We start from the raw sequence: 27,878 nt of genomic DNA, 5'->3' as shown, positions 1-27,878 counted from the left end.
ACTGAAGTACAACAACATCAGGCTGGAGACTAAGGCGCACCTGATCCAGGCTATAGTCTTTGCAATTATGTGCTATGCATAGGAGAGTTGGACAGTGAATAGGGATGATAGAAGGAGAATTGATGCTTTTGAATTGTGGTTCTGGAGAAGAGTGTTCAATATACCATGGACTGCTAGGAGAACAAATAGATTTGTCCTGGAGAAGGTGAAGCTGAATGTTCCTTGGAGTCAATGATTCTGAAGCTTCATCTGACATACTTTGGGCATGTTGCAAAGAGGGACTGATCCTTGGAGAGGGACATCATGTTTGAGAGAATGGAGGGACGGCGCAGGAGAGGAAGACCCTAGATAAGAGGGATCAATTCTGTGAGTGGAGTGGTGAGAATGAATGTGTTTGAGACAGCGAGGTTGACCCAGGATAGAACGGCGTTTAGGGCTCTTTTACATAGGGTCGCTATGAGTCACAAACGACTCGATGACACTTAACAACAACAACAGTTAAGGTTCCAATCTTTGGGAAATGACATGCTTAGAAAAGTGGAAAGTCAGAGATTAAAGAAGATCCTTCACATGAGGAACTGATATGGTGACTGTAACAATGGGCTTGAGCATGTCTCAGCTTGTCAGGATAGGACCAAGTTTAGGTATATTGTTCATAGAGTTGCTATTGGTTATAGAGGGAGCTCTGTTGGCCTAGTGGATACAAAGTTATGCTACCAACACACACAAAGATAGATTATTTTAATCTATGGCCCTCAGGCCTGGATTTAATAGTTTTCAGGCAAACATACTTCTAAGTAGTATAGCCCTGATCTTAGTAGTATAGCACTGGTCTGTCAATTTGCTGCACTGAGGTGACTCGTGGTTCCTATGATGGTAAACACTGTGACAGTAAAGTGTCAAATGTGATAATGGTTATCCATGGTGGACAGTGTTTGGTGGAGCTCTCTGATTAAAACAAGCTTGGAAGCAGGAGTGGCATCCACTTCTGAAATAGCTTGCCTCTGGAAACTATATGAACTTAGAGAAATGATGTAAGTTATGTAAGTGTTCAGGTCTTTCATTCATAGGTTCACTATGAGTCGTCTACAACTCAATGACACTTAACAACAACAACAACAACCATTGAGAATGATATTGCATATATGCTTTTCAATATGTTGATGAAATTTCCTTCATTTGCAATGTTGCTGTGTCTTAATAATGAATGGGGTTGGCTCTTTTCAAATGACTTTTTTTTTTGCATCAATTGGTAAGATTGTAAGATTCTTGTTGTTTGGATTGTTAACGTGATGAATTCCTTTGATTGTTTCACTTATTTTGAGCCATTCTTGCATATGTGTTATGAATCCCACTTGATCATGAAGAATTATTTTTTTTATGTCCTTTTGGAGATTTTTAAACTTTCTAAGTCACCAGAAAAGAACCACCTTCAGGTGAGCAGTATAGCTACCACAGACTATGCCACCAAAACTCCCTTTCTATCACTTGTTGTTGTTAGATGCCAACAAGTTGAGTATGGTTCATAATGGCCTTGTAAACAGCTGACCTGAAGTCTATACTGTACCATCCTCACAATCTTTGACACTCTAGGCCCATTATTGCAGTTACTGTGTCAAACCATGCTGGTAGGGCTATTTTGCTGGCCCTCACTCTTTCTAAGCACGATGTCCCTTTCAAGGAATAGTCTCACCTAACCACGTGTCCAAACCAAATATGAAAGTCGAAGAAGCTTTGCCATCTTTGCCTTCAAGAAGCACTCTGGCTGCACTTTTTCCAAGATCTATCTTATTTGTTCTTTTGTCAACCCACAATATAGTCAGTACTTTTTCAAGCAGAACAACTTGAAGGCATCAATTCTTCTGTCAGCCTTATTCATTGTCCAGCTCTCTAATGTGTATGTAGCAGGTAATTGAGAAGACCGCGACCTAAATCAAGAGCTCCTAGATTACTGCAATAATCTTAGCTTAAAACTTGTGCAGATTTAGATCCCCTATACATTTCTCACATACTAAACCATGAAGATCAAGTTCATCTATGTAGTATGCTGACCAACTTATCTTTCATTATGAGAGCTAGATTTTGAGATTTTAAAAATTTATTTAAAATTTTATTTTTAAGGAAAAATAATGAGAGTATACTAGAAAAAATTTTAGATCAGTGAGATTTTGGTCATTAATGAGAAAGAACATAAATTAGATCTAAATTCTAGCTAAGAAACATCTCTTTTATACTTTGCATAGTGGATAAATATAAGTTGCATAACAACCATGATTACACTTGAGAGAGAGACAAAATGATAGCAATTTACATAATAGCATACATTTAACCTGGCAATAAATTCTAAGTGAAAGATATAATAGATAAATTGAGCATACCACCTGCAACAATAGAAGGTTTCTTAACAGCTCGTTAATCTATATTAAATAGTCTATGTAGTTCAAGTAACTATTGAGATAAAATATCATTTTCTTTTCCAGTCTGCAATAGTAGTGTGGTAAAATATAAACCCCTTTAGGTTCATATTTTTTTTTCTTTTTCAGAGTTAATCAAGTAATCTTTGCAAGTGTCCTATGATTTACTCCTCATAGGAGATCCAAAGGCAAAGAATATTTGTGCAAAGTAAAAAAGAAAAACAAAAACAAAACAACCAAGAAGAGATCATGTATAATACTTAAGTTTTTCTAAAATTATAATTTCACTTTAAGAGCACAGTAATGAAGAAACAGACACAATTTTTAATTTTTATTAATATAAAAGCATGGGAAAATGGTAAATATTTTAAGTATCTTTGGCTTTTGTTTCAGGGGAGGGAAAATATATTGTGTAATTTTAGATTTACTTCCTTTCTGTCAATGGTAGGATACTGGGAAAGTAATGGAATATGTCTACAAATACTACATTTCCTGTATCATTGAAAAGTAAGGGACTTTATATTTTATATCACTGTAAATGTATCATACAATTCAGTGCATCATTATGCAAAAGAATCTATAGATGAATTTAACATTTCCTTACTAGTTTTGTTTGAGATATCTTCCCCCTGATTATTAGTTATTGAATTTTATTGACATGCTATAATAACCCAGGATTTTATTCTGATCGTGACTTACTTCTCTTGATATTATATGCTTTAAGGGTGTTAACTTTTTTAGTATTCCTTCTGACTTCTTGATTATTTAAGACTTATAGTCCTTCACAATCATTCTACCAACCAAAAGTCTGATTGGAAAACTGTTGTTATGTGCTATTGAGATCTCTGCAAGACATAACAACCCAATTTTATTGTCTCTTACAAACCCACTCCCTTTACCATGGTCACTGAGTTAATCTATATCAGCCAGGGTCTTCCTCTTTTAAGTTTTCCCTCCACACTTTCAAGCATGATGTCCTTCTCCAAGGACTAGTCCCTTCTTGCAATATGCCCAAATTATGTGAGAGGGAACTTAAAAATCCTAGCCTTCAAGGAGCACCGTGATTTCACTCTCTCCTGGACATATCTGCTTGTTCTCTTAGCAGGCCATGGTCCGTTCAATAATCTTCTCCAGCACCACAACTCAAAGGCATCACTTCTTCATCTTGAATCCTTATTCATTGTCTAGCTCTCTGATTCATAGCAAATAATTGCAAAACCATGGCCAGGATCAGATGCATCTTACTCTCTAGACTGATCATTGCACTTCAGTACTCTGGAGAGATCTGTGACAGCGTATTTTCCCATTGCATTTTGTCTTTTCCTTCCCTGGCTACTAGTTATGTTAATACAAGAGTGTTGATTGTGGAGCCAAGCTAGCTGAAACTGCTAACAATCACATTCTTTTTTCTATATATCATGATATTGAGAATCTTTGTTTTCTTGGTATTGAAGGCTGCTGTCCTTGACTTCCTGCAGCCAATGCCTTAGGTCTTCCTCAGTTTCAAAAAGCAAGGTTTTACCTTATGAATAATGCAGGTTGTTGATGAGTTTTCCTCCAATACTAATAGCACATTTCTCCTCACAGAGCCCAGCCTCCCAAATTATCTGCTCTGCATATAGATTGAAATCATATGGAGATATGATGCATCCCTAGTATACACCTTTCCTGATTTTTGAACCTTGCAGTGTTTCCTTGCTCAGTTCTGATGACTGCCTCCTGGTCCAAGTATATGTTTTACATAACCGTGATCAAGTGTTCTGGGATTTCTTTTCAGAGTCAGCCACAGTTTGTTGTGACTCACACAGTCAAAAGCCCTTGCATAGTCAATGAAACACAGAGAGACATTCTGTAGTACTCCCTGCTTTCAGCCAAGATCCATCTAACATTAACTACAATATGCCTACGACCACAGCCTCTTCTAAACCCAGCCTGCACTTCTGACAGTTCTCTGTTGATGTGCTGTTCCAATCGTTTTTGAATAATTTTCAGCAGGATCTTGCTTGCATGTGAAACATTAGTATGAGTATGTGTTATTCCCTTAACATGTGCATGTCTCCCTTCATTCAATGTCTGTCCTTCTTTAATGTTATGATCTTTGCTTTCTCCATATTGTATATAAAGCTGTAGAAGGAAAAAGATTGAGCTGCTAGTAGATTCAAATCACCACAGTCATATACTATATCTCTATCTCTATCATCTATCTCATCTATATTTATATCTATCTATCTATCTATCTATCTATCTATCTATCTATCTAAATTCTATTCAATGTGAAATTATTTGATAAATATGTCAATTTGTATGTGTTTCATTTTCATTGTGGGAAAAGGGTGTGCAAATATCATTTTCCTAGAGATCAAAAATTCATTGATATAAATTTGTTGATTTACTCTGAGAATTTTTTTTACCTATTTGGAACACATTACTAGAATATTTTCCAGGTGTCATTTAGAGTAGCAATCTAAGCTTTAGAAGCAATATTAAATATCACTTTGACAAATTCCAAGAAGAATGAATCATCCAATATTAGAATTTTCCTATGCAGAGAATTGATTCTTTTTCCCTAGTAAAACTTGTAATGTTGGTGAATACACTTCCAAATTTATAGAAGAGACATTAAAGAACACTATTTAGACAAAACATACAGCATTATTTTTTAATAAATATTTTTATCTTAATGAAATTACAGAAAAGTTAGAATTCCATTCGTTGTTGTACATATTTCTCCCCTCTTCTTCCCTTACCCATGCCCCAGTTTCTTTTCGCTTCTTTTTTTAAAAAATGACTTTTATAACTTTATAAATAACTTTGATAACTTATTAAAATGTATTTTTTGCTTAGATGTTATACGAATTTTCTTATTCTTAATGATTATTTGTATATAAAGGCTTTTAATGGTTGAATAATATTGCAAGCTTTGGATATGCTTTGCTGGTTTTAAAATTTTTCCATTACAAAAGAGGCTTTTATATACATTTTTGTCAATAAAGTGTGATTATTTCATTAAAAAAGACTATCCATTCATAGTTGCAAAATTACCTTCCCCCCCTATGTCCCCAGGGTTTTTTGCAATGCACCTCTTATTCTGGGTTGTTGTTGTGCCTAAACATATATTCCTTTTAAACAGTTCTTTCCTTCAGCCGTTCCACTGCAATGTTCATTAACCATCCAATGTTATCCTATTCTCCCAAATGTTCATGTCAGATCTGCTTTATAATAGCAGTATCATAAAGTATTTATCCTTTTGTGACTGAGATATTTCACTCATAATGTCTTGTGCAGGGTCACTCATGATGTGTAATGTTTTATGAATTCATAAAATATTATGAGTTCATGGTTTTACAGAGTTGCGTAGTATTCCATTGTTTGAATATATGCCGCTTTTCTTGCATGCTGTAGAGTCAGAACTGACCCTTGGTTGACACTCCCCCCCACCGTGGGTTTTCAGAGGCAGTTAATCATACAGGAGGAGATTGCCCATCCTTCTCCCATGGAGCAGCTGGTGGCCTCGAACATTATGCCTTTGTGATTGCAGTGCAGCTTCTTGCCACTAGGCTACCAGGGCTCCATCATGGTAATCTAGTTACTTTTTCTAAAACAGACATCATCGTGGTTTTAAAAGTTCATATTTAGTTGTTTACTACTTCTCTATTTTAAAGTCCTCTTTCCTGGATGGGATACATCATCTGAACATTAAATACTTATTATGTATCTAAGAAAGCAAATATATTTTGGCAACATTCTTGTTAATTCTTGAAATATAAACAAAGTTCCATTATCTTGTCACCTTACTAAAGAAAACAATTTAGAAGAATTGTGCTTGAGCATTTTCACTTTTCTTTTTAGTATTTTATGTCAAGATATTTGTTTAATTGGTGCATGATATGGTCTTTTATCTTGAAAGATCAATGTCTTTTTTTTTTTTTTTACTTTTGGCCTTAAATTCTAATTATGTTTTGATCCTATCCTCTTTTACTTTCAGATATTAGAATAATTGCATAGTTTTTCTTTCAAACCATGATTTTAGTCCTTATAAAACTTAATAAAGATATACTCAATTTTCAGATCTTGTCAGTTTACATGGGAATACATTAGATGGATATATTCAAAGTCAAACTTATAATAAGAAATGTATATTTAAGAGGCAAAGAAACAGGCAGCCAGTAATGCTATCACCATCATAACAAGTGTGATGTCAAAATTTTCCTTGTGTTTTCTCATTAAAAATGATATCAATTATCTTTGTTCACTAATTTGTCAGTACTAAAAATGTTGATTGCCTGACTTAATTGTCAACTGAGAGATACACAGTGTATTCTCTACATTGTTGCTTAATCATTCTCACTTTTCAAACCTGCTATATGGTAGAAAGAGGTCTCAGAGATTCCAAATTAACTCATTACTTTGTCATTTTAAGAGTGATAATCAGTGTATTAGTTGCTAATTTTAACCTATCACTTCAAGAATATTGATAGCTATATCTTGTTACTCTACTATACAAACATGCAAGTTGTTTTCTTACAATTAACTACATTTCTTAGTTATTTGTCAAGAGTAGGTATTAATACAAACATTTAACTACTGAAGGTTAGTTTTTGGATGAAAACTATAAAATATTCCAGAAGTGACTGCAGTGTTCTTGAAAATGATAGTTTCTTTAAGATTCTATAACCAGTATACTCGATTGGTCAAAATACTAAGAAATTGCCCACTAGCTTATTCTTTAATGAAACCAAGAAAATAAATAAAATCCTTAGCACCTGAACAGAAGTCATCCAGAAAAAATCTGAAAATGAAATAATTAGGTGGAAACTGATCTAACGTGCCCTATCAAATTAATTAAAAAAAACTGATCACAATATAGAAATACCAGTAATTCAAAATTATTTACACTTCCAATATTACAAAACCATAATGAAGCGGCAGGAATAAACTAAACTTGAGATCCCAGTACTAAAAATTATGAAAGAGATGTATTTCTGATAAATATAATGCAATAATTTATTTAATAAAGTGATGAAATATTTAACTTTAATACTTAATTTGCAACTGAATTGTCTTACTTATGTAGTGCCATGGTAACAAAAAATCACAGTTTATTTTAAAGAGTCTCACAGTTTTAAGCTGTAAGTTAAAATAGAGATCAAATCTAAAAAATAAGGCTTCTTTATTTCTTGTTACCGTTAGAGTTCCTCAGCATATCTTTGTGTCTGTCTCTCACTAATATGTGCATCTTTGTCTACACTGCTTGCTTCATAACTCAGAAGTAATTAGGTTTAACAGTCAGTCATTCTTCTATGACCTCAATAACGCAATAATATAAAATCATTTTTTTTCAATCAATTACATTACATTGGTTGGAACCTAAATCTATATATTTTTGTTGTCATTGACTATCACGGAAATGGAACTGACTGATAGATGTCTCTCTAACAGGATTTTCAGAAGTAATAAGTCTCAAGGGAGGAGATTGACCGTCTTTCTGCAGCACAGCAACTGGCGAGTTTCAGCTGCATACATTTGGGGTGGCAGTGTAAATAAAGCATGTGTAAAATAACAGTTTAAATATGTTCATGCTGGTATGAGAAAGTTAAATAAGAAACTGATAGTAGAAGAGAGGTAAGAAAAGTGATGGCTGGAGAATCAGGAGAATTCAATAAGAAGATTCTGTTGTCATTAAGGAGGTACACAAACCTAACTCACTCCATTTGAGGAGATTCCAACTCAACAACTGCTCTCTGGTCTCTGAGGCTGTAAAGTTTTAGAGAGGGAGACTGCTGGAGATTGTTCATCTTTATCCACTGGTGTCAATGGTGTTTTTGAACTGGCAACTTACATAAGAGAAAGTTTGAGCTTCATTTTCCTGAGGGATAAATTCATTATAACTAATCAATGGTTTCTCACATTTTATATTCCTTTGTTTTTATATAAACACATTTTCTTGCTACTTTGCTATTCAGTATAAACATGAACTTAGATCTCCAAAACTAGATATATGATTGTTGTTGTTGTTATGTACCATCGAGTTGTTTGCGACTCATAGCAACCCTATGTACAACAGCCCTAAACCCTGCTCTATCCTGTGCCAATCTCGTTGCCTCTGACACACCTATCCTGATTACCCAAGTCACTGAATCAATCCACCTCATAGAGGGTCTTCCCCTCCTGTGTTGTCCCTCTACACTACCCAGCATGATGTCCCTCTCTAAAGACCTGTCTCTCCTTATAACATGTCCAAAATATGTCAGACGAAGATATATGATAGGTAAGTGAAATGTTTTATAAATATGTAGGAAGACAAAAAAATATATAAGAAGAGGTAAATTGTTTTGGCTGGCAAAGGTTGATTGCCAAAGTTGAACCTGTCTACCACCATCCTTTACTCATTTATCCTTGATAGTACTGAGACAACTAGAATAACACAATTTGAGTAAACTCTGATATCTTTCACATTTTTTCCTAATATTTATAAAATTTCTTGAAGAGAGTATATGTTGGCTCTAGCTGTCTGAAATGCAGTGTTAAGAACATAGGCCAAACATGTATCTCAAAGGATCAATTGCTTCTGTTCCTATGCCAATGAGTTGATGGAGTTAGGTTTTCTCCTCTTTCTCTTTCTCAACATCTATTAAATGAGATCTTTTGTATATGTATTTATATGTAACTGGTGGCTGTTGCTGATGTGACATCAAGTTGGAACTGACCCTCTAGTAGGTTTTCAGAAACTGCAAATCACACCGGAAAGAATTGTCTATCTTTCCCCAGCAGAGAGCAGCTGGTAGATTCCAAACTGTCCACCCTTGGGTTGGTAGCACACAATGTTTACCCACTATTTTGCTGTGTCATCAAAGCTGCCTTGTCTCTAAATAAAATTGAACCAATCATGTTACTATTCTAAGTGAATAAATTATCTATTCCTGTAGATATTATTCATTCACTCTCATTGACATCAAGGGAACTCTGGTGGCCTAGTGACACGAAGCTACGCTGCAATCCTGAAAGCATGTGGTTTGAGGAGCAGGATGGGCAATCTCCTCCTGTGCCTCTGAAAAGCTGCTGGAGTGTCAGCTATAGGTCAGTTCCTACTCAGTGATACACAACAACAACCTTGCTATTAAGTTAGAACTAACTCATAGCTGAACATCCAGTGAGATTTCAGAAGCTATAAATAACACTAGAGGAAGAGATTGCCCATCTTTCACCTTAGAAATCACTGCTAGATTTCATCTGTCTGAAGGGCATAGCCTTTAGGTTAACAGTGCATTTCTCTATAGACTAGACACTAGAACACCTTTACTTTTTGCCTTTATTTTAAGCTTTGATTATTTGATAATCATATGACAATCTTCCCCTTCAAATTTACTCATTTATAAGATTGGCAAGTTGTCTTTTCAGATATATTAATCTATGATTATTCTACATTACTTATAAATATTTGCATTCAAGAATAGAGTTCTTTTAGTTTGGAAAATTTTCATTTTTATATATAATATTTTGTTATTTTAGATAGTTCCTGTTTTTCTTTCTTTTTTGACTTAAAATGTATATTTTCAAAGTCTTTATAATGAACCCAAAAACAAGCAGTTTGAGTTCACTAGCTTCTTCGTGGAAGAATGATGGGCATTTTACTTTTGTGCTATTTGAAGTCTCTGAAAAATCCCTGAAGCCTTATCTGTGAGTTGGTTCCTATATGGCAGAATACAAAAACAAACTCTAGTAAATTCACTTTATTGAACTGGATTTTACTTGCAACTTGTGATGTTTTTAACTCTCACAGGCTGAATTAGATCTGCCTCTCTAGTCTTGTTCTTTATATTCATGAAAACACCATACTTTTCAGCAATTGAATGTAGGTTTCCACTCAGCTATTATTCCCTGAATGGAGTTGAAGTTCCCTGATGCAAGAAGTAAACACCTCTCCATTTTTCTTACAGTATTACAGATACAAATAGTCTTTAATCAAGTTATTCTCCTAGATGTTCAGTCAGTGGGAAGTACTCATTTAAAAGGTGTTTAAGTTATATGGACACTCTGTCTTCAAGACTTTTGTTTCCTTTTCTGTTGCCTCTGTGCTTTGAAAAAAGGCAAGGCAAAGAGTTCTGATTACATAGCAAATGACTAACAAATTAAGGCAAAGTCAATGACATGTTTCTTACTGAATGTTCTTATATCTTTCACAGAATTTCCGACTTGTGAGCTACTTACTCAGTTTATATGCAAAAGTGGAAGATGCATTAGCAACAAATGGCACTGTGACTCTGGCAAGTACCAACTGTTTACTGTGAAGCACTGATTAAATTGGAGGTCCAGGCCTCTTGGCTACCTTGCCTCCTTCAGAGATAGTTTGCAAGAGAAGTTTGCAAAGCCCTGCAGAATGGGTTAGATATGTGCTGAGAGGGCAGCTGGCACATCAATGGCGATTAGCATTAAGGATAATGGAAACTCAATATTTGCCCATGAATCTATAATAGGGATTTGTTTTCAGACATTATGCTAACCATACTTTAAGTCTGCAGGGCTAAAGTAAAAGGGAAATTGAGGAAGTGATGAGGACAACTCAGTTTACCAAATATATTTTTGTAAAATGCTGTGTAACCTTAGAATGAACCAATTTAAAAATAATCATGATATTATCCGGTGGGTCTGAATTCTATCCCTTTACTCTTTATGCGCAAATGATATTTTTTTTCTAGACTCAATTGTGTCATTATGCTTTTATACGTTGTTAAATGAATTATGTATGTCAGTGTAATCACAACCATTTATTTCAATTTAATCTGTTTCTACTGCTTTTCTTCCCTCCTGTGATACTTTAAAAGGAATATAAATCATCATTTTTTATAGCACACAACAAGTTCTAACTTCAGACAAACCTGTAGGAAATAATAAACATTGAGCTTCATGTTAGAGAATAGAAGAAGATAGAGTTTGCGATATAGTTATAACTTCTAGGGAACAGAAATCATCGGCCCAAATTCACTGTCATCAAGTAGACTCATATGTAAGACTACTCATATTTTTCACTTAGTCGAGCAGGTGAATTCGAACCACCAACTTTTCTGTTAACCTACTACATGACTAGGGCTCCTTGAGGCATAAAAAATATATTAAATGATAGTTATATACCATTTCATAAATGTCTTCAAGTGACCATCATCACCTGACTTTATAATCGTATGATGCTGGGTAGGTGTAAGTCAGAAAGGCATAGTCAACTCTGAGTAGAATAGTAACTAAGTCTCAAAATCCAAACTCTAGGATTTTTTTTCTCTCTCAATTTAAGAGTTGATATTTGTTAGAATACAAGTGACACGAATGTGAGAACATTCTACTAGTGTTCTTATGAATGATAAATCCATTAATGTGTCGTTTACATTTCAGAAGCAAAATAAAACTACATTTTTTTTAAAATTAGATAAAGCATTTTTTAAAAATTAGATAAAGCATATTAATGTTCTTCTAGAATGAATTTTTACTAACTTAATGCTCATGAATCTTTCCAGATGATGACTGTGGGGATGGAAGTGATGAGGTGGGCTGTGTTCACATTTGTCTTGAAAATCAGTTCAGATGTGCCAGTGGCAGGTGTATCCCAGGCCATTGGGCCTGTGATGGCGACAATGACTGTGGAGACTTCAGTGATGAAACTCAAATTAATTGCACCAAAGAAGGTGAGTAATTTTGTGAATATATGAGATCTCATTTTAAGTTGGTTGATAATATTTGGAGTTTTTCAGAGTGAATATTATATTTAAATAATAAGTTATTAGGCAAAAACACATACATATAACTCTGTAATATGGTTTATGTCCTCTTCAGCTTTCTACAGTTTCCCTTTCCCTTTCCTGATCTCAAGACATATTTTTAGCTTCATATGCATTGCTTTAATTTCTAGTCTTTGTGACCTCTCCAAACTCTAAATTACCATATGCAAGCAAACTCAATAAAGAACAAAAAAAAAAATCTACAAGTATAACTGTTTATTTAATTTGTATATATTCTAATTTGGTTAGCTTCCTAGAATGTAAGCTTATAGAGGAAATGTATCATGACTAATGTTTATCATATGTTACTTCTTTTTTGGTTTATTTAAAAAGATAACCACTAATAGCACATATTAATAACTTAGCAACCATTTGAAAATATTAGAGAAAACTAGTTAGGGTGTCAAATAATTTGTGCCATTACTATCACGTTTTATATAGTCTTATAATTTAAAATTTTTATTCTCAATTCATTCATCCCTTCTCTGAATATCTATCAAAGACCTTTTGTACATCAGATTCTGTGCCAGATCCAAGAATATATTTTTATAAATGGAAAAACAAGATCCATCTTGACAATTTTTTAAAAAAATCTAGTATGAAAATCACAATAAATTAACTTACATAATTGATAGCAGAAGATGAATCAGATAGTATGTAATTACATTAATGGAAGCATTTTCATTATGTTAGCCAAGAAGATGTATTTATTTTCTGCAAATATTTGACAATTTCAAATACTTGAAGATCAAAATTTTCTAAAGTGTCACCTCTGACAAGAATCCTTTTTGTCTTTTTTATATGTTTATTTGTTCTCTCTCTTTCCTTCTTTATCTGAACTGTCAATGCTAACAAACATTACTGATAACGACATAATGCTTTTCTGACCAAAATACTCAAAACACCCCTACAACAAACAAAAAGCTCTCAGTTTTGTCATAGACTCTCTAAGTTATTAAGGCATATATTTACATATTTTACTAAATTGGTTTAACCTAAAAAAGCTGGATGATGAGAATTTGTAACAAAGATCCAAATATGGTTGAATAATGGATTACCCTTGAGCCATAGATTGTGAAACGTATGTCCTGATGGTTACTGTTCTGGACATAATTCACATCTTTATTTAACTGGAGGCATACTATATGGAAACAAGGCAATGAAAAAGAAATTTTGGTGGCAACAGCATTAATGATTAAATATGAGCGTATATGAATTTCATTTTTCTTCCAAATTAGAAGACAAAATTAAAGTTACTATTTGATAGTATCAGTCTGTTTTTCTCTCTAACAGACAAATATTCATCATGTTTCTACCCAATATTTTAAATCTGTCTATCTCTGTATTTCTTATTACCTCACTTTTGTGTCCTCATTTCTATCAGTTTAATAATTTCAATAAAAAAGTATGAGAAATAACTTTTGGCTTATTAATCTGGATTGAAAAAAAAATATGCATAAGATTATAGAGAATACAAGTTTTACTCCTTTTATCTGCATTTGTGAAACATCCGTCTGGGATGTGGTTGACATTTAATTATTAAATTACACTTTGAATGTAAAACTGCATTTCCCCCTCTTCACAGATGTCTTTTTAGGCTGCTCATGGGGTTTGCATCTGTGGCCTGCTTGGCACTGCCCCTAATAAACTATGAAAGATAAATTGGCCCATGGTTGACTTATTTTAATCCCAGAAATGATATCCTATCTATATATATATGTATATTTAGCTTTACACAAAATGTTTTTGAAAATACCTTATTTTATAGCAATATATATATCACACATATATATATAATCTCCATAGTAAGTAGCATCTCTCCTTTCTAGGACAGTAGGTAGATTTTCTATGATAGGGGTTTCTAAGTAGCTTTTAAGTGATTGTATAAACAATGACTATTTAATGTTCAAGGTCTTCCTTCCTGGAGCTTTACGGTTCTATTTATATATCACTGAAAAGATGTAGTGATAATGTGGATATCATGTCTTTCATATATAATTATTATAAATACTGAAGAAATAATGCATATGATCTGAACGTTTCAAGTAAAGAATAATAATTTCCCAACTAATTTATATGTATCAGATTATAAATTGTACTAGGATTCACTAATCAAATATTCTACTTGATGAATACAAGGGGCAGGAGTTGAGGAAAGGCACCATTCTGGGATGACTTTGGTGCAAGACAATCCAGAGTATTTCAAAGGTAATTTTTTTTTTAAATCCGTCAATGTTTTGAATATGTGTTCTGGTATAGAAGTCATGCAATAATCATACCTTATAGAATTGTTAGCGCTAATCAGGAAAAGGGATTTACACATGCGAGTTTAGTGAGGCCAGTACCAAAATAAAGTAAAAATTTAATGCAACTAGTCAGATAATCCAGTCCCCAAACCTGCTTTGGGGAAAAAAAGAGCAGGGAATTCTGGCTTGGGTTTTAAGATTGACTGTCAAAACTGATCAAATCCACCATGTAATTGCTCAGCACTTTGCTTTACACTGCCTGGGTAAGCAGAGCATATGGTTTGAGTTCTCCCAATGCAAATTTTGTTCCAAAGCATAGAAAAAATCTTGAATTAAATTCAAATAAGGGAGCTAGTCTATAGTGGCCTACTCGGTAGGGAGGGGTGACACTAACCCAAAAGGCCACAACTTAAATTTACCAGCCTCTTGGCATGATAAAGTAGGACAATCTCCTCCCACATGATATACAACCTCAGAACACCCACTGGACAGTCAGTTTTGAGACAGTTCTGACTTGAAGGCAATGTAGGTTGGTTTTTTTTTGTTTGTTTGTTTGTTTGTTTTGTTTTGTTTTGTTTTTAATAAACTTCAAATAGTAAAGGAGTAAGGAGTCCTGATGATATTGTGGTTGAATACTAGGCTACTGATTGAAAGTCAATAGGGCAAGTTCATTAACAACTCCATGGGGAAAAGGTGTGGCAGTGTACTTCTACAAATATTTGCAGCCTAGAAAATCATGTGGAACAATGCTACTTTGTCCTATAGGGTCACAATGAGTCAAAATAACCCCAACAGCAATGTGTCTTCCTTTTAGTTTTGTTTCAGTGGTAAATGAATAAAAGAAATCAGGAAACATAACATACTGTTTGTAATCTTGATTGCAAACGCCTACTTTAGGCTCAATTAATATTTTATCTGACGCTATCCTCAATAAACATCATTTATAGAAAGTGCAACAGCTAGTTGGAGAGTGTCCGGTGTACTAGCACCACCAAGCACAGTTTCAAACGTTAGAAGAGTTGGATGTAGGCAGGAGAGATTCTCACCACAGGCTACAGGAGATCTGAAAGGGCAACTGCATAGAGGGTTTGAGCCCTACCTCCCTTGTCTCTTCCTAGATAGAGGCAAAGCAATAGCCAGGGAGACGTTTGTATCAGGCCACCTTGTGGTTCAATAAGGACAATTACAAACTTTGGAAGATATTGGTACAAGCAGGTCAGATTTTCAGCAGGCTATTGGAGACCTGAGAAGGCAGCTGCATAGAGATATGTGGTAACCCTTTCTGCATTGCTCTCACACAAAATAGACAAAGTCATTAGCCAGAGGTAAAGTGATCTCCAGCTGTCCTGGGTACCACCACCAAAAACAATTACAAACTTTAGAAGAGGCAGACACAGGGAAGACAGATTCCTAGCAGGCTGTTGGAGACCTGAGAAACTGTATACCTTGTCCCTTCCCAAACAGAGAGAGCAGCAGAAGCCATAGAGACCTTAGTTTGAGGCCATTCTGTGGACCACCAAAGACAATTATGAACTTTAGAAGAGAAAGGCAGTATTCAGGTGAGATTCCTACAGGGCTGAACTGCAGTCCAGCGATAAAGGGAAGGACTTTAGAAAAGGAGAGCTTTTTTTCACTGTACAGGACTAGAAAGGACTACTGAATATTGAGTGGTCTTTCTCCATACCGGAAATACTTCAAGTCTACAACTTACATCAATAATATCATAAAGCTAAAGAACTATCAACAACCTACTCAGACACAATAGAAATGGCCTAATAGATACCAAGAAAAACTTCACATACTATCAAGAAAACAGCAGGGCTGGATTGCAATTCCGGAAGTGTACTGTTCAAATCCAGCAGATAGTCTGCTACAGAAGGAGGGACAGTCTCCTTCTGTACCAGTCAGATCCAATTTGGCAGTACATACACACACACACACACACACACACACACACACACACAAATAATAATAAAAAACAAGAAAACAGCAGAAATCTTCAAACATTGTGGGAAAATGAAATAAGTCTTCTCCTAAAAAAGAATAGCATATAGCAGACCAAATTAATATTCTGAGAGAGAGGCAGAAGAAATACATTGACATGAAATCATATAAACTGTTATCGAAGAAGGTACAAATGATGAATAAAAGAATGGAAACCATAAATGAAGTGAATATCCCAAAGTTATGAAACCAGAAACAAAATACTGATGTGGAATTATATGAGCAGCTATGCAAAAAGGGGTAAATGTTGGAAGAAAAAAATGGAAGTGATAAGTAACGTGAATACTTCAGAGACAAGGAACCAGAGGGATATAAACAACAATGGAATAAGTTGCAAAAGATCAAAGAATTATTATTGTATAAAGTATTATATAAAGAGGGAAAAGAATTTAAAGAATCATCACCATACAGAGAGGATTGCAGCTAACACAGCATTGGAGATAACAAAATACATGAAAATAGAGTCCAGATATCAAAACCAAACTGGCAGAGACTAACATATTGGAAGGACAGAAAAAGCAGAAAGGAAGAGATGGAACAGTAAGTCAGTGAGCTGGAAGATGAACTTCAATGGGAACATACTGAAAGGAAAAATATAAGATAAAAAAATGGAAGAAAAATGAAGAAAATATTAGAATGATGTGGGATAAGATCAAACGGAACAACATAGTTATGATCAGAATTCTACAACACAACAGGGACAGAGAAAAGTGTCAAATAAGTACCAGAAGAAAATTTCCCAGTAATTATAAAGCATGAAGAAATTCACATTCAAGAAGCTCAGGTAACACTAAACAGACTGGACCACAAAAAAAAAAAAAATCAAGACTGTAAATTCAACCTTTAGACTTGTTGTCCTAGCCTCTGGTTGCTGTCCTGACTAGCATAAGAGGTAAACTAACCTAATTGTATGAGAATGACCATTTCCCTAATGTGAAAACCATCTCTCACCACTTTTATTAGTAGGACTAACATTTTTTTTTCTCATTATAAATGGTTGAGCTATTTGAATGACTTAGCACAGTGTCATTATCTTGCAATATAAACTGGTAACAGCATAACTCCACACTTCATCACCATATGAAGTAAATGAAGCTAGCTAAGTGGATACTATATTAACTAGTATCTTAACATCAAGGATTATTTTATAGCACAACTTTAAGACCATTTATTCAAATGACATTTTACTCCTGATTTCACTTTTTTAAAAAATTTGTGACATGAATATTTAAGTGCTGCTTAATTTTGTTCTGAGGAATCTTTGTTTCTTGCTTGAAAATGGCTTTTTTATGGTATAAACAAAGTCAATGAAGATTACTATTTGTAAATAGGAAAGGAGGGTAGAAGGAGAGTTGATGCCTTTGAGCTGTGGTGCTGAAGAAAAGTATTGATGTTACCATGACTGCTAATAGAACAAACAGATTCACCCTAGATTCACCAAACGATAGGTCAACTTGAAAGAGACTCAACAAAAACACAAAGGATCAAAAATATGTAATCGGCCAACTTGACCTTGCAGATGTATTCAAGGTACTGCACCCAACTAAAAGTAAATTTACTTCCTTCTCTAGTGTGCATGATACATTTTCCAGAATTGACCACATATTAGGACATAAAATAAGACTCAACAAATTAAAAAACATTGAAATAATACCAAGTGTCTTCCCAAACCACAATGCTATAAAACTAGAAATCAATGGCAATAGGGTAAAGTTTATAAAACCACCCACATGGAAGGTAAATAACACCTTGCTAGAGTATTATTGGGTTATAGAATAAATAACGAATTAAACACAATGTGAATAAAAGATAGAGTGAAACACAATGTATATGAACTTTGCATGTAAGCCAACATGAAATATTTTTAAAAAAATGAAATGAGAATGTTCTTGGAAAGAAACAATAATGAAAATACAATATATGAAAACCTCTAGGATATAGCAAAGGTTCTCTTCAGGGGACAGTTCATAGCAATAGGCAAATATATAACAAAGAAAGAAAGAAGCAAAATTAATAACTTTTCTCAACACTCCCATCAAATAGAAAAAGAACACCGATCTATCCTTTTGAAGAAAGGAAATTTTGTACGAGAGCTGTTATCAATGAGTTAAAAAACAGAAAAATTATTGAAACCATCAACAAGACCATGAGCTGATTATTATATTGCATAAGTAAAATTGAAGTCATTGACAAACTTATAAAAAAAGAAAGAGAAGACATAGATAGCTCAAATAAATTATAGTGGTGCCTAAACAACAGAACCAGATGAAATAAAATTGATAATATTGAGATGTTATGAAAATCTATACTCCGATAAATTTGTAAACATAGAGGAAATGGGCAAATTCCTTGAAACTCATGCCCTACTCAGACTTTCACAGAAAAATGTAGAACACTTGAACAGACCAATCACAAAATAAGAAATTGAATAGATTACAAAAACATTTACCCTTTAAAATAGTCCTGGCTGAGATGATGTCATGATTGAATTCTACCAAATATTTAGAGAAGAACTGATAATTCTACTTAAATTATTTTAAAATCCAAAAAAAAGAAAGAACAATCTCAGAATCATTCAATGGAGCAGGCAAACCCTGAAAGAAAAAACCAAAAAACCCAACCAACCCCCCCCCCAAAACCAAACCAACAAACAAAACCCTACAGACCAATGTCTTTCATGAATATAGATGCAAATTTTTAACAAAATCTTGGCCAAGAGAATCCAGCTGTACATTTAAAAAAAATATAACTCTTCATGACCAAGTAGGATTAATAACATATATGCAAGGATGGTTCAAGATAAGAAAAACAATCATTGTAATGATCCTATCAATAGATGCAAAAAGGTCTTTGACAAAATTCAACACACTTTCCTGGTTAAAACACTCTACAAAAGAATAATGGAACAAACTTTCCTTAACACTGTGAAAAATACACATACAAAACCAAAAGCCAACATCATTCTCAATGAACAAAGACTAAAGAACAGAGACCAAACAAGAATGCCCACTTTCACTGCTCTAATTCAATAGTGTATTAGAAGAACTTGCTAGGGTAGATATGACAAGAGAAGGAAGTAAGAGGCATCCAATCAGCAAAGAGATGGTCAAACTGTCACTAAGTGCAGATGATATATAGAACAACCCTACAAACACTACTGTGAGAAACAATAAGAGATATTAAATTGAAAAATACTCTCTGTTTACAGATAGGAAGACTCACTATAGTGAAAATAGCAATCTTACCAAAAGCAATCTGCATGTTCCAATAATGATAAAAAAAAAATTTTTAATTCCAATACTGGAATTGGAACTCCAGTTTTTTTCCATTGGAAAAAATACAATTGGAATTCCAATACTGATACAAAGTTTCATTTCTAAGAGATTGAAAAGGCAATTGACAAATTTATTTGGAAAGAAAGACCTCAAATAAAACACTGCTGAAAAACAAAAATGAAGGTGAAGACATAGCACTTCCTGATCTTAAAACCTACTACATACCTGTAATAAACAAAACATGATACTGTTCCAATGGCAATTACACAGACCAGCAGAATAGTTTCAAAAACCCAGAAATAAACTCATCTATCAGAAATCACCTGGTATTCAACAAAGAAATAAAATCTATCAAACTGGAAAATGACAATTCCTTCAAAAAATGGTGCTGGCAAAACTAGACTATTACCTGGAGAAAACCGAAGCTGAATATACTCTCATACCACAATCATTACACAACTATCTTATGACACAAATATCAACGCAAGACAGATAAAAGACCTATGAGTAAAGCCCTATAATAAAGATTATTAGAGACAAAATGGGATCAAACGTAAAAGGTCTAGCCTAAGAAAAATAAGCTGGCAAGTACAGCCATAAATGCACAACAAGGAGAGGATAACAGTAATGAATGGACCATGAATGGAAGACCTTTTGTGCATCAAAAGTTTTTACAGTAGATTAAAAAGAAAACTTACTGGGGAAAACATTTGGCAATTATATCTTAGACAAGGGTGTAATAATGAAAGTTTCCATAATACACATGACCTCTACAAGAAAAGACTGATAATCCAATTACAAAATGGAATAAAAGACATGGGAAGACATTTAAGTGACCAGAGACACAGGAAGAAATGTTATAAATCACTAGCAGTAAAAGAGGTGCAAATAAAAACCACAATGAGATACCATCTCACAACAGAAGCAGTGGCAATTTTTAATTGGACAGCAAGCAATAAATGTTGATAAAGATTGTAGAGAGATTGAAACTTTCATATACTGTTAGTGGGACTATAAAATGGTACAACCACTCTAGAAGGCAGTTTGGAATTTCATCAAAAAGCTGAACATAGAAATTCCATATCACCGAGCTATTCCGCTACTAGGAGTATACTTCAAGAAAAATAGAACTGAAGCATAAACAGATTTATACACTAATGTTCATAATAGCATTATTCACAATAGCAAAAAAAGGAAACAGCCCAAATGTCCATCAAGAAATGAATGTATTAAAAAAACTGTAGTACATTCGCACAACTGAATACTCTGCAGCACTCAGGAGCAATTATTTTTTAAACAGTACTTTGTAGAGCATTATGTTGAGTGAACTAACTCAGTCTAATAAGGACAAATACTGCATAAGACCATTATTATAAAAATAGAATGACTAGCAGAATTTGTTCAAGTGTCCAAAGGGGGAAGGGGTGAGGACACGGGGACTAAGAATGGAGAGAAGGGAAATCATGGATTTGCAGAATTTGTTGGGTGGAGGGAGGGGATGAAGGAATTAGATAAAATCCAATGGGGACCTGAAAAGACGAAGTAATAATGGTGGTAGGCGTGCAAATAATGGGGATTAATTTTATAAAACACAATATATGGAATGCTTACATGAAACACAATGTGGTGAATTAATATGTGAAACACAATGTATATGAATGATACACAATATATATGAATTTGGCTTGTAAAATAGAAAATGGTTGGGTTTTTTTTTTGGAAAAGATCAAAGATCACATCTAAGGTGGTGATTTTTTTTTATCATCAATAAGAGCAACACTTAGCCTATTTCTTGAGAATTTTTCCCTGTTATTCTTTCTTGTTTTTAATACCTACATGTTACATAGCGTTACAATGATCCTTTTACAGGCGTATCTGCTAGCAAGTGCAAAGTAAGTGAGATTGAACCTTCATTTTCACAATATTCTGTACAAGAATTGGGCATAAGAGAATTTTAAATTTTCAGGCATGAACATTTATTTATGTATTGAAAGTTTCTTGTACAGGGTTGTTTTACCTGAGACAAAATCAAGAATAAAGTTAAAATGAGTGAGTCTCCAGTATTCTTTTACAAGTCCTTTCATTCTCTACCTGGAATATAAGACGAATTTGGAAATATGTCACATGTATGAATACCAAATATGTGGAGTTAATCAAACTTCGTTGTTGATAGTTTTATTCATTTGAATTGCGTACAATTTCATTTTATGTATTTTGAGTAACAGGAACAACCTGTTTCAAATTAACATTTTAATTGAGGAATAAGCTAATTTTAAAGTAGCAACATTATTCACTGTCTTATTCCTCCAGATTAATTTTTATTCAGAAATTATTATGAGTACACCAAATTACTTCAGCATGGACCTCAGGTGAAAGAAAATAGACTTTGCTGGAAGGAATTTGTCTTTCATTTTTCCTAAAGTTAACTTTTTAAAAAATCCTTTGATGTTTGGATGGCACTTTACTTTGGAGGGGCATCTGTCCCTGATTTATGGTCTTAATGCCTTCTGTTTGGTTGTCTGGAAAGGAATATTTACTTCCTGCTGCTGTGAGTGACTGAGCTGGGTGATGTTGGAACATATGCATTTTTTTATGTACTTAGCAAAAATTTAAAATTAAATATGTATTGACCTTCAGTTTTAATTTATTATGAATAACCTTTGACAAGTTATCAAATTCATTAGACAGCTAAGCATATAGTGTTATTAACATGCATGCCCACACACATCCTATAACTATCATTGCTTCTGCTATGGGCATCTTTATTTTAGGCTTTGTCTTTAGTCATTCATTTGTTTATTCATTAATTCATTCATACAACATTTTGCCACATTATATCTCTATTCTGAGAACTAAGAAGAAAACTAGAATATGTGCATCTTATCCCTAAGTTTCTAAAAGCAAGGTAAATGTTTGATAAATTAGGGTGCTCAACAAATAATTGTAGAACAGGAAAAAATATTTCTTGAACACAAAACTTTATTACATACTCAGAATCCTTCCCTTATTTGTCTTGTCTCATATGTCTGGCAACATTTTATTTCCCAGTCTCACCATCAGATCCTGGAGCTTATTATTTCCATTATGATGTACAAGACCATGTAAACTGATCTAGTCATGTACATTTCTTACAATGTAATTACTTTTATTTATTCAATAAATATCTGTGATTTCAGGCCAGCATTCAATAAAGCAAAACAAATATAGATACTTATCACAAATTCTATTAACATTTATTTCTTTTTTGTGAATCCTTGATGTCTAGTAGATGTAAGTTTCAGAGAAGGAAAAGATTAACATTATTTTTTTTTCATTATTCTTCAGGATTTCTGCATAGTTAAAATAATGAATGCACTTGACTGCTAGCCAAAAGATTGAGGGCTTGAGCCTACCTGCAAACAACTTAAAAAGCAAACAAAAAAGACTAGATTCCTTCTGAAAAGCAAGCCATTTAAAATCTTATAGAACAGATTCTATTTCTATACATACAGGGCTTCACTGGGTCAAAATTTAACTTACCAGCAGCTAGTTAGTTATTTATTTCTCTATTTGCATTTAAAGGTGAAACTCTGTTAATGTTATTGTATTGCTAGGCAACTTGATGACACACAACAACAACAATAACTTTCATAGAGGTACTCCAATTCATGACAACCCTATGCACAATGAAATGAAATCAAGTGCTGTGCCTTCTTATGACTGGTTGAGTATTCAACCATTGTAATCTATGGAGCTTTCCTTAGCTAATTTTCAGAAGGATCACTTAGTCCGTGCAAATCTGAAGGATGTGCTGAAATCTTTGTAGCAGCACAGAAATGACATCTTCCACTGATAAGCGATGGCTTCTCAAGATGTACTGTGGCCAGAAAACAAGCCCCAAACTCCAGCACTGCAAAACCTAAAGCATTTTCAAGAGAGACTTGGGCTTCTGAAGATTATACTATATTCCCAGTGGAAATCTTGAAACTAAGCAGCATGGCTAGCCAAAATGAGTCACAGACATCTGGGGAAGATAAAATGCAGGAATGAAATGAGATTTGTGCTACAGTCTTACACATTTATTCAACAAGACAGAGAAAGTCAAAACCAAAGTCTTTTGATTGTTGTTGTGTTAAACATCCATGTAAACTGAGTTACAAGATTTTTCAAGCCAATTTTAATTCTTGAAACAAAGAAAAGAGAGCAACAATAAATACTGTACAATAACTCAATCACTTGATTTTTAATCAAAATATTATCAAGATATATTCAATTTCTTTTTACTAAAATATCTCAAAACAAATAAAGTGAATAATGACAATTCTTTTGCCCAGGTATATTTTTTTAGGCTAACAGATGGACTTTGAATTAAGGAAAAATAAAAAATTTTTTATGAATTCAGCAAAATCATCATTTCCTGTCCTAATCTTCTTTTATTATTAATGAAAAATATATGATGTTTCTTGATAAGATCATTATAAATAAGAAAATTGACACTATAATACTTCAGGGAAATATTATATTTATTTTCTGTAAACCACAAGTTGTCTGGCTTAATTTTATCCTCTTATGTATTGATTTGTTTTCCTTGGGGGGGGGAGTGTTAAAACTGAGCTGTCAAAAGCATGTTAATTATTAATGGATTTTATCCATAGGAAACATCTTTTTGTTTCCAGGAAAAAAATAGATCTCTAAAGGTCATTTCAATTTTAATACTACAAAGGACTTTACATCAAGATCAAAGAAAGCGCAAGGCTTTTGAATCAGTTAATCACAAAACATGTTTTGAGCATTTATAATGTTTTTAGCAATGTGATTATTTAAAAAAAAAACCCTTAAATCAGATAAGTGTAACTTAGAAAAATGGAGTAATATAAAAAAGGCTTATAAAAATAGGAAGAATACAGGGAGCTTGTGGAAGAGTACTTTTAGAATGTGGAGACTGCAATCAGTCACTAAATTTAATGAATACATATGAATTGTTAAGTGGAAAGCTAATTTGACCAGTAAACTTTCATTCAACGCAGAAAAGTTTAAAAAAAAAGAAAATCAACAAGTATCCTAATTATTCTTATTAGTTTACATTTAACCTTAAATAGTGTAACTTTTGTGTCAAATATTACAAAAATACAAAAAACACAATTATTCACTTTAAAGGTAAACAGGGTAGTATTATGTGACATTTAAGGAATAATAAGTATTATCAGTATATAACAAAAAGAACTGATTTGAATAAAGAACCTCATCCCTTTGCCCCGCTTTTTTAACAGAGCTAAAATATAATGTCAAGAGAAAATTAATTCCCGTAATCTTTACATTCTGTTTCTTCTGTTCTCAAGTTGTGGTTAATGATCAGTGAAATTGTAAGACTTTAGGCATTCTGAAGAAAACAAACAAACGAAAAAGACACAAAGGGCATGAATAACCTACAAAATAATTAATTTGCCTCAGTTTTTTTTGTAGTGACTGGGCTTTTATGAGAGTAAAAGCAATAAGCAATGGGATAAAACTTTGCCTTGTGCCTGTCAAAATTGTAGGTGTTAATTCAGAGTATTTGAACTATCAGCATTTGTTTCTTTATTTTTGTGAAAGATTATCTGAAATATTTTATATTGTTGTCCTATAATGGCCAGATTAATTTCCTAATTATTAGTGCAATTATTTGAAGTCTCTATTGGTATTTGTAGAGCTCTGGTGCCCTAGTGGCAAGAAGCTGCACTGCAATCCTGAAAGCATGCAGTTTGAGGCCACCAAGGTCTCTGGAGGGAGAAGGATGAGCAATCTCCTCCTGTGTAATTAACTGCCTCTGAAATCCCTCTGGGGGGTCAGCTATGGGTTGGTTCAGACTCTATGGTACATAACAACAATAATTGGTGTTTGTCCACACTTGAGCTTCCCAAAACAATCTTCTCTCATAATATGCATCAAAAACTTATCTACTTTTAAAAACTTTCGGTGTTTAAGATCATCCAGTAGAGTTCTCAAACCTCCCTGGTATGAAATTAACATTGGTATCTGGAACTTTCAGCAATTGTATTTTTGTTGTCATTATTGCTCTGTTTACACTCAAAAGGAATGTTCTGCAAATCATAAACAGAATTTAGAACAAGGATCACCAAACCTTTTTTGTACAAGGTCAGATAGAAATATATTTATCTTTGAAGATCATAATGCCTCTCCTATTAACAACCCATCTCTGACTTAGCATGAAGGCAACCACAGATAATATGGACACAAATGAGGATGTTACAGTAGAAATATATTTAAAATAACAGATTTTTCCACAGATTTTGTCTTGCAGACTTCTGATACAGAACTAAAAAAAAAAAGAATAAAAGGAATTCATTGTGTTTCCCTGGTTGCCACAAATGAGTTGTCCTTGATTAGGAAACCAGAAGTTGACTATTCAAGCCTAGCACGAAAGTTGGACCTGCTCTGATTATATGTCAGACAAGAAAGCCCTGTGGAGAAGTGCTACTTGGAGCTATATTCTGATACGTGAAGATTTCTTATGTGTTAGGATAGAATTATACTCCACAGTGTTTTCAGTGGTTGATTTTTTTCACAGTACATTGTCAGATTTTTATTCTAAAGTACTTCTGGGTAAAGGCAAGTCTTCAAAGTTTAATTTAGCTCTCTCATTGCAATCGGGTTGGAACAGACTCACAACTGAACCTCTATTGAATTTCTCAGACTGTAAATCACATGGCAGGAGATTGCACATCTTTCACCCTAGGCGCTGCTGGTGAATTTGAACCATCAGAGAGGCATGGGATTTGAATTAGCAGAATAACTCCCCCTTGGATGATATGAAGTAGCAAAGCTCATTTGCACTAATCTAGGACTTGAAAAAACCTTGCATAGTGGGTTTTGTTGTTGTTGTTTTGCTGCCTTTGTTTGTTTGAAATCATATTTATGCATGTGCTTAATAGAACATTAGATTTATGGAGCAAATGCAGAATATTTTTCAGAAGAAGAAAGAAGAGAACAGCCACTGTTATTGTTGTTGTTGTGTGCTTTCAAGTCACCTGCAACTCATGGTGACCCTATGCACAATAGCTCCAAATGCTGTCCTATCCTGAGCCAGTCTCACTGTCTCTGACAGTGTGGCATTCCAAACTCTAAAAATTCTTAGGTTATAAACTCTCTGTAGTAGCTATAGTGCCCCACAGTGCTAAAGCTGGATAGAAAATATGGAAATGAATGGAGATGACAGTTTTCCAGTAAAGCTTCATTTTCTGGTACAAATCCAGAAAAATACCTTTGGGGATTGGTGTTTCAAACTCTAATCTTCACTATAGAGTACACTGAGGGGAAAACCCGGAATGAGATAGATTGACACTGTGACTGTAAGAGTGGGCTCCAGTGTGTCAGAGACAATCAAGAGGGCACATAGCATGCGTGAGACTCATTGTTCATAGGGTTGATTTCAGTAGTAGTTGACTTCATGGCACTTGAAACAATAACAACATTATGTTGTTTGTTGTTATGTGCCATTAAGTGAACTGTGCCTCATAGTGACCCTGTGTACATTATCTCAGAACTCTTCCCTATCATAAGCCAGTCTCACTTTCTCCAGCACATCTATCCCATTACTACAGTTACTGTGTCAATCCATCTTTTCTATAGTCTTCATCTCTTGCACTATCCCTCTACCCTTCTAAGAATGATGCCCTTCTCCTAGGATTGGTACTTCTTGGCATATCCAATGCATGTGAGATAGAGCTTCAAAATCTTTGCTTCCAATGAGCAACTTAATTTTACCCTCTCCAATACAGACATGTTTGTGTCCTTGATCATCCATACATTGTTCAACACTCTTCTCCTATATCACAACTCAGAGGTATTGATTCTTCTTCTGTCATCTTTGATCATTTCTAGCTTTCTGATGCAGAACAAGTAATTGCAAAGACTGGGGCACCATAGTCCTCTGACTGACAACATTGCTTTTTAGAACTCTGGATGGAGAGGTCTCTGACAGTTGTTGTTATGTGCCATCGAGTCACTTGCGACACATAGCGACCCTATGTACAACATCCCTAAACTCTGCTCTGTCCAGTGCCAATCACACCGTCTCTGACACACCCATCCTGATTACCACAGTCACTGAATCAATCCACCTCCTAGGGGGCCTTCCCCTTCTGAGCTGTCCCTCCACCCTACCAAGCATGATGTCACTCTCCAAGGACCTGT

At 34.1% G+C, this 27,878-nt stretch overlaps 1 protein-coding gene across 1 annotated transcript in view; it reads left to right on the top strand.

Annotated features, from left to right (window-relative positions):
* LRP1B (low density lipoprotein receptor-related protein 1B) overlaps positions 1-27,878 on the top strand; it is a 2,414,068-nt gene that overhangs the window by 1,238,151 nt on the left and 1,148,039 nt on the right. The window contains exons 19-20 of the mRNA XM_006880809.1: positions 10,598-10,678; positions 11,921-12,088. Of these exons, the coding sequence (XP_006880871.1) occupies positions 10,598-10,678; positions 11,921-12,088 (249 nt within the window). The remainder of the gene's footprint in view (positions 1-10,597; positions 10,679-11,920; positions 12,089-27,878) is intronic.

This window comes from Elephantulus edwardii, unplaced genomic scaffold (assembly GCF_000299155.1).
Source record: "Elephantulus edwardii isolate Elephantulus edwardi_28Jun2011 unplaced genomic scaffold, EleEdw1.0 scaffold00010, whole genome shotgun sequence".
In the NCBI taxonomy this organism is placed as follows: Eukaryota; Metazoa; Chordata; class Mammalia; order Macroscelidea; family Macroscelididae; genus Elephantulus; species Elephantulus edwardii.
This window is presented reverse-complemented; position numbering and strand designations above follow the sequence as displayed.